At 42.3% G+C, this 8,881-nt stretch overlaps 1 protein-coding gene across 3 annotated transcripts in view; it reads right to left on the bottom strand.

Moving 5' to 3' along the window:
* Positions 1-1,377: 1,377 nt before the first annotated feature.
* Positions 1,378-8,881, bottom strand: part of L1CAM (L1 cell adhesion molecule) — a 178,442-nt gene continuing 170,938 nt past the window's right edge. For 2 of the 3 annotated variants that reach the window (XM_083158679.1, XM_083158680.1), the window contains one exon: positions 1,378-7,184. In XM_083158679.1, the coding sequence (XP_083014805.1) occupies positions 6,953-7,184 (232 nt within the window). In that variant the 3' untranslated portion in view covers positions 1,378-6,952. The remainder of the gene's footprint in view (positions 7,185-8,881) is intronic. The other variant, XR_014460618.1, reaches the window with a different exon arrangement.

The raw sequence follows: 8,881 nt of genomic DNA, 5'->3' as shown, positions 1-8,881 counted from the left end.
GAAACAAAATAACTCACCCAAATCTAATTCTCTCTACACATTTTACATCTTCCCCCCTGCAATGCACATGGTTTTGTCCATCTAAGAAGGATTTTGTCAGAAAGAGTGAACTAGAATAAGACCCCATGATGGTGCCACCATATTGTCGATCCAACTATGGAGTTCCATGATTGTCACCAGCAAAAATACAGAACGCTGTACCGCTGCTGGAAAAGGGTGTCTGTAGGCGATGCAGATACAGTGCCAGCAGTGGAATACCGACCATGGGCCACAACACCAGCTCTGGAATCCCAACATCAATGGGGGTTCCAATGCTAGAATCCTGATTGCCAGCATCCCAATTGCAAGTATGGCCTTGGTTAACGTTGGAGGGGGTTGCAGTTAGGCTGCGGAATAGGTGTGGATATTTAGGGTTAGGCACTAAAAGGGGAAGGGATGTGGTTGGGGTGGCAGGTATTATAATTACCCAGCCCCAGTTGGGACTCTCCAGCAAGATTCTGCTGTCGGACTTCGGACTGCCGGCATCCCATCCCCCAGTCCATCCTTAATAATTAATCCGTATTAAGGAACCAAGGGCCTTGTGCTAGGCTGGCTTCATCTCGTACAACATAAGCAAATGTTACCATTTTGATATACAGTATTGGCATATCAGGCTGTTACCCTTTATAAGATCACAAGGGCATCTAAAGTATCATCATGTGATTACGTATTACAGAATTCAGACTGCGAGCCTAATAGCATGGCTGCGAATTAGCAGGCCGGGCCGATTATCGATAGACTGCGCATGTATACGGCCAGTAGTAAGCATGCGCGACGCCATCCTGATACTTTTTTGATCACTGGCCGTTCGCAAAGTGATTGGCATTTGTAGGTGGTAACCGGCCGTATAATGGGCGTGCTTAAAAAACACAGGTGTGCCAGAATAAAATCAGGCGTGACTAGGGATCACAGGCGTGCCCAACCGTTTTCAGGGAGGGTGTTTGACATCATCTCCGGCCTCGATTTCTTGGCAGCTGCCAAGTAAGTGCGGGGCTACTTAGAGCCTGAGGACCAGCGATGACCAATGGGAGGCTAATTCGATGGTGAGCGGCTTCTGAATGGTTTTGGACATATTCGCATGGCTATGGATATATTTGCGGCTGTACACATCTACACCCACTCGAGCCCGGGATGCACTTGCATGGTACCGAGGGGATTCTGCGGTGGGGGCGGATGTCCGGGCGGCATTTCAGGGCTCGCTAAGCAACGAACAACCGCTAAGCAACAAACAACCGGATTACAGCACAATATGTTGTGTAAAAATTCCTATATTGCAAATCAATTTTTTTTTAACCGACTAGATAGACTGCTCCAATAAACCACACCACACAATCTGTGTTTATCATGATATAATTTGTATTTTTTTTTTTGTCATTTTTTTTTTAACAATACCAAGCTATAGACAGGGACTTACAGAGGCCTATACACTACCGGCTGATACAAACTTCGGAAACACTATTTACATTCAAAAAGATACATCTTGCACCTGCCCAGGTGCTTTTTGATTTCCCTTTAACCCCTTCACCTCCAGGGGTGCCTGCAGCCTCCACCCCTGACTGCAAAAGTGTTCATGAACGTCTCCAGAGCTGGAGGGTAAACTCCGAGGAGGAGGTTGATCGAAGCTTCTACAGAATCACCAATAATAACAAATCACCACCCGTTTCCTCTTTAGAAGGTCTGATAAATATCCCCCCATTCCAGTACACTCTTCAGACAATGCCAGGAAAAAAAGCTCCGCCGTACAGAATTCTTATTAAGTTGCTCGTGGTGTTCGGAAACCTTTTAGAGTTAAAACTAAATGATTCCAGATGCAGTGAATTAAAGGATGCCATTTCTGGAGAGCCTGGCTTCGAACTCTCGCTCCTCATGGTTCACGGTTTCCAGGTCACCTGTGACAGTTGGTGAGGCCTGTGTGCCTGCTGGGTGACCTGGAACTAAGTGGGATCTCAGGGTCTGAGTTTGAAGCCACTGGCTTAGAACATTGGAAGCCAACCTATAACTGTCTGTTTCTGAACTCTAAGTCCAAGCATGCCTTGTCAACCAGTGGTATGCTGGAAAGTGTTGTCAAGATGGGAGAAATGTGGTTGCCAACCCTAGGATAAGATAGCATGTTGGTGACCATACAATGAAATGTGGAAAAAAAGACCATTCAATTGCAACCCAACTTTTGTAAATCATAACCAATGAACAATCTTCCTTACTCTCCTTAGGACAATGACATTCCCCTATAATTCCCAACAGAGCGTTATAAATCCTTGGTTCCATTATTTAGTATTATCGATTTCCTATAGTACACAGTTCATCTTACACACTCATAAACACAATTTTAAAACAAATGATCTTATTTGCAGAATGGAATATATATATATATATATATATATATATATATATTTATACAGATTGAGTATCCCTTATAAAAATATACAATATCCAAATTATTCCAAAAACCATAGTTTCCAGAATGTTATTTGTTTTTGCTTAAAGCACTACTGGGGACATGATATGTAACTGGCACTACTGGGGACATGGTCTGTAACTGGCACTACTGGGGACATGATATGTAACTGGCACTACTGGGGACATGATATGTAACTGGCACTACTGGGGACATGATATGTAACTGGCACTACTGGGGACATGATCTGTAACTGGCACTACTGGGGACATGATATGTAACTGGCACTACTGGGGACATGATCTGTAACTGGCACTACTGGGAACATCTGCAACTGGCACTACTGGGGACATGATATGTAACTGGCACTACTGGGGACATGATATGTAAATGGCACTACTGGAGACATGATATGTAATTGGCACTACTGGGGAAATGATATGTAACTGGCACTACTGGGGACATTTTCTGTAAATAGAACTACTGGGGACATCTGTAACTGGCACTACTGGGGACATCTGTAAATGGCACTACTGGTGACATGATATTGTCATGATATGTAAATGGCACTACTGGGTACATCTGTAACTGGCACTACTGGGGCCATCTGTAACTGGCACTACTAGGGACACGGCACCTTATTCTGGTTGACTTGTAAGGTTGCGAATTTCGCAGCCTTGTGAATCCACCATATGCCACCTTGTGAGTCCACCTCTGTAGTGTTTATGATCTGCGGGCGTCCAGTTCGGGAAGTGGGCGGGCAGCTGACATCCACTGATGTCAGCTGCCCGCACCTGCATCATTGGGGAATTACAATGAGAATCCCCCACCCCACCGCCCCACTGCTGCACATAACTGACTACGCGCATTGTTTCCCTGCGCAAACACGCAGGGGAGCGTGTCAACCAGAATAATCCCCTTAATATGTAAATGGAACTACTGGGGACATTATACTGTATGTAAGTAAGTAAGTTTAATTTATATAGCGCACTTTCTCCAACAGGACTCAAGGCCCTTTCCAGACATTAAAAAACAATGCACATAATACAGAGGACGTTGGTGGTACAGTAACAGACAAGTCACAGACAAAAGAAACCCTTGAGCACACAGTATGTAAATGGCACTACTGGGGACCTCTTTAACTGTCACTACTGGGGATATGATATGTAAATGGCACTACTGGGGACATCTGTGAATGGCACTACTGGGGACATGATCTGTAACTGGCACTACTGGGGACATCTGCAACTGGCACTACTGGGGACATGATACAGTATGTAACTGGTTGCTTGGCAATCAAATTCAGTACCTGCGATAGTACACAAACTTTGTTTCATGTTATCAAACCTTGTTTCATGCACAAATAAAATATATTTGTGTGTGTTTCAAGTGTTTGATGTGTTTATACAACATAAATGCAAGATACCTCAAGATACCGTGAAATATAAAACTATTCCGTAAAACATTTCTGGTCCCGAGCATTTTGGATAAGGGATACTCAACCTGTGTGTGTATGCATGCATGTATGTATGTATGTGTGTATATATGCATGTATATATATATATATATATATATATATATATATATATATAGACACACACACACATACACACACACATACACACATATACCCCTGGCATGTAGTACTTGTAATGTTATAATACACATTGTCAGAAATATGTACTAATGTGGCAATAGTCAGTTTCAGGCTAGATTAATTAAGATAACTCCTTTCTCGTAAAAGGCAATTAAGAAACCAGCTGGATATTACTCTCAGTGCTGTGACGATGCCTTATGTATAGAAGCCACATTTATCAGTGTACAGCGAGCAGCAAAATGTTTCAAAGATCTGTCTTGATAGAACCATTTACTGTACATTTCAAAGTATGTTAATATAGTTATGTACATATAAATTTGTTTTCTTCATTTTGCACCTCGTATGTGTTCAATTTAATTTTTTCACAAGTCTCATGCAACTAAGCTAATTCAGAGTGGCATTGGTTATAAGTCAAAAATATATATATATACTGTATCCCAGTGAGATCTGTACTGGTCTATACTGGCCAGAACTTGTCGCTCCGTTTCATTACCAACTAGCAATACAAGAAGGAAAGGACAACTGTTCCTGATCTATGTCTTGATTATTGGGAAGATAGTCATTGGCCCGGTCTGGATAACATGACTTATTATTGAGGGACAATTGGAGAACCATCGTTTACTCTTGACTGTAGACTTAAGACTTTGAGGTTGAGCCTTCTAAGCCAAAGCAGATTCCGAGTATCACAAGTAATACATTCTCTAGACCTATGGGTTCTAGCATCCATGGACATAGACTGAGCGCTCTGGGTGAGACTACTGGACCATGGATGGATTGAGGAGACCTTTAGATGACTTATTACCACCGATCATGACAGCTAATCTATTATGGCAAGATGATTCAACCACCTGTTACCAAAACATCTTATTTTATTTTTTCCCGGCACCATCAGCTGATACATTGTTTCATCTTTCATGTATCTAGCCCCTTCCATTTCCACACCCAAAAATAAAACGTATCTAACATCCACAGTTAATAATGGTAACAGACGGGGGTGGTGGGAAAGAATGACACCCTCTATACATAAACAGCCCTTCTGTTCTGGCCTGGAGATATTTTGAGGTGGACTCCAGGCAGCCACTTCAGAGGAGGAAACACTGCTGCATGCAGAGGCAGAACTACCATTGGTGCGGCAGGTGCATTGCACCGGGGCCCGTGAGGACTAAGGAGCCCTTGGTTGACACCCACTGCTGTGCAGCATATTGTGAACTTGGGTTGGGGTGGAGGAGGGGGGCCCAAATTATTTTTTTGCACCTTTTGCACCTTGGCCAACCACTCACAAGTTCCTCCACTGGCTGCATGTTCTGCAACAACCTGGGGACGGTGGGTAAGGATGAATCACAGGGAAGACCCTGAGGCACAGGGGAATAAGGTGACTTGGGTGGTTTCCCCAAATAACCACCTTAGCCATTATACTGTACCTACCCCTGAGAAAAGACAATGGGAAACAAGGAAATTTGTTTTCCTTTGGTCCTGGAACCCTAAGGAAAAGAAGTGCACTCATAGGCTGAGATTTACACTTGTCTATATCCAAACAGCTACTTATCACTTATACGCCAATCCAAAAAACCCTGTAATCCAATGGCTGGACCCCTATGATTCAGCAGCCAGTCTCGGGGTAATGCATTGCAGGTCTCTAGGCTTACGGAGGGATTCAATTGCTTTGTTACCGCACCGCTCCTGAGAAGCTCACCATGCAGAGAGGAACTCTACCTAGGATGCCGCATAAGACTATAATGCTTATATAATGACATGATGCAGGCAGCACAAGTATGCGGTAACGTTGGGTCAACAAATAAGACCGATTGCTGCGGTCTACAACATACGGTTACTAGCGTAACTGCCCCACATTATTACATGAGCATTTGTGTTGTATAAAAAATTGCTACGTACCACTACATTTAAACTACTCACTGGAATATTGTCATATGTTACTGTATATTAACTTCTCCATTACAAAAGAGAGGCCATGATGAATGTCAGGTGGGCCTTTACCGCTGACGACTGATCCGTGGACTGTTATGCCCCCTCTCTGCCCAACCGAGAAGCTGTGAACTAAACAGCATAAAAAAATAATACCTTTCATTTATTTATTTTTTATTTACTCCTTTCTTCTTCCGAGGGGGACTTGCAGCAATTACAAGAGCGAGGGATTTTGCTATAGCCCCAGAATCTGGTTCATTGATTGACAAATGGCATAGAAGGTGAATGACAATGGCAAGGAGTACAGAAGAATTTTGCCGTGTCGGAAAAAGCACACATATGCATATATTGTTCTGGTTTCATATTTTTTTTGTTTTGTTTTTTTTGGCAAGCTTCGCTCCGATAATGGGCCCCACAGAGCTGGTGGGCCCCTTGTGGTGGACCACAAACACACTGAAAGAGAACAATACAAAGTAAAGACACCATAGAAAAGTAACACAAGTCCTTAGTGAATGAGAAACTTGGCGTGAGAGAAATGCGTTTTTTGTTTGTTTGTTTTTTTGTTCCTTTGGTTTTTCTTTTTTTTTGTGTATTTTTTATGTCCATGTTCTTTTTTTTCTATTCCTTTTATGTTTTCAATCTCTTTCCTTTCAATTTTTTCTTAAATAAAAATGAGAACACTGGTACCCGTCCTCTGCAGAAACGGTTGGCACCCGTCTGTTTTCTCCTCTTCTACGGTTTTGAATGTGAAAGCACACAATTCATGGAGTTGCAGTCCAACAACGTACAGCGGTTCAAACCACTTGGTGCGAGAGAGACTTAGATACTTACAACATAATATACTTGCCACTCTGGCACCCAACTGGCAAATTGGTTTGCAAGCAAAAAATAAAATCTCCAGATCCATCCGGCTCTTCCCGAGTTCCCCCCATCCCCCCATTGATGTTCTTCCTAAATGAAACCCCTAAAACCTTCCTCTTTCAAAAATGTGTTTTTCGTTACTCAACTGGGACGGCGGGGTTGACCGGTGAGGTTGCACCGGAGCTGTCATTGCCACCTGCAGCTTCCTTCTCTTTTTTGCCACTGTATTGGCCAATGAATGAGCCATCCTCGTTAAACTGCACATCAACGCTTCCGCCATAGTCGGCCAAGCTATCATCACTCCCGAGAGGCTTTACATCTCCATTGAGAGAGGGTTGGCTGCTGGTGAATGGCTTTTCATCATTGTCACTGGGTTAAAAATAAATAAAAGAGGAAAAGGAAAATTATTTCTGGTAAGCAGGTTATTTGTTATTTTTTCCCCATTTTAAAGCAGTTGGACGCCATCAAATGACTTTAATTTATCCATTGGTCCCACCCTCCAGCAATTTTTAATCTATTAATTTCTTTAGTTTTATAGCCCTTGTTTGCACCTTCACTTCATTTAATTATCTCAAACGGCAAATAGATCATTGTTGCCCTTGGATATGACACAGATCTGCTGGACTCTAGTTTGTATACAGTTGTATCCAATAATGGGTGGTATCCTATAAGCTGAGATAACGCAATCCAGGATTGCAGGTAAAGTTAATGCACCTATCGTTCGAAAAAAACGCTTATTGTCGGTATACGTGCTAGCAGTTTTTACCCTATCCTGTTAGAAAATTGTGAAAAATAGTGATCTGAGAAGTGTAAGTGATAATAGGAAAATCAGCCAGTATCCCCCAAATGAAAAAGTGACATACAGTAGGATAGCAGTATAGAAGTATATCCAAAATAACTGATTACTCACACCTGCAAGCTTAAAAAACCTTGAAAACACTTACTGTATAAAGCATGGATTAACTAAAAAATTTATAAAAACTTCAAAGGGGGATGGCCATGGGGTCCTGAACCAGGCCTCGACAATTTTACCCAAAAGTAATGATTTAAACCAACTTTTCACCCAATCAGAGTAGGTGGAGAAATTAGCGATATGGAGAATTATCACATACGAGCAACTGGACAGCTGCAGTATACTGTAGCATCTCACAACAAAAGACATTTTTGCGTATTGCAGCTTATAAGATACCCCCATGTGTGAAACCCACAACAGACATACTGTCAGGTGACACAAATGATGTACATAAATAATACAGAACAATAAATAAATTGAAGGGTGTGGATCGACGGTTGACGGTGAGTAGATCAGCAGTGAATAGGTCGGCCATGAATGCTCAAAAGACACAAGGCACACAAACTAAATTGACACAGAGAAAAGGTTGACGCAAAAGATCATCATGACTAAGGCCAACACATGAAAGGTCGACATGGGTTCTTTACATTTTTGGTGTCAATGTCGACATCGGTCAGTGAGAACCCCTAATTAGTGCAATCCGTATATTCGCATGGCTCAAAATGGTTCAGGCACGTTATCATTCCCAATTGTAGTCAGCGTGGATCATAAAAAAAAAATATTAAAAAAACTCATGTCCACCTTTTCATGTGTCAACCTTATGCTTGTGTCCGCCTTTTGTCATAGTTGACCTAGTGCATGTCCTCCTTTTTGTCCAAGTTGACTTGGTGACTGTTGTCCAATCTAGACATCCTATCATCCGGAACCTTGACCTACAGTATCATTCGCAACCATCAAGGAAAATGTGGCTCATGCTCAAGACCGATATTAGTAATGTATCTCTAGAATGCATGTAACAAGGGATATAGGGCCAGATGCACTAAGCTTCAAAAGTGATAAAATGGAGAGTGATAAATAACCAACCAATCAGCTTCTGTCTGACATTTTTCAAACACATTCTGTGACGTGGCAGGTAGGAGCTGATTGGCTGGCTGTTTATCACTCTCCATTTTATCACTTTTGAAGCTTAGTACATCTGGCCCATAGCCTGGTAAGTACATTAGGTGCAGAGTTATGTACTGTATGGCATGGGTGAGTCATTGCAAACCTACAG

The sequence above is a fragment of the Crinia signifera genome, chromosome 9 (assembly GCF_055691185.1).
Source record: "Crinia signifera chromosome 9, ASM5569118v1, whole genome shotgun sequence".
NCBI lineage: Eukaryota > Metazoa > Chordata > Amphibia > Anura > Myobatrachidae > Crinia > Crinia signifera.
The sequence above is the reverse complement of the archived record's forward strand: the minus strand, read 5'-3'. Positions and strand labels throughout refer to the sequence as shown.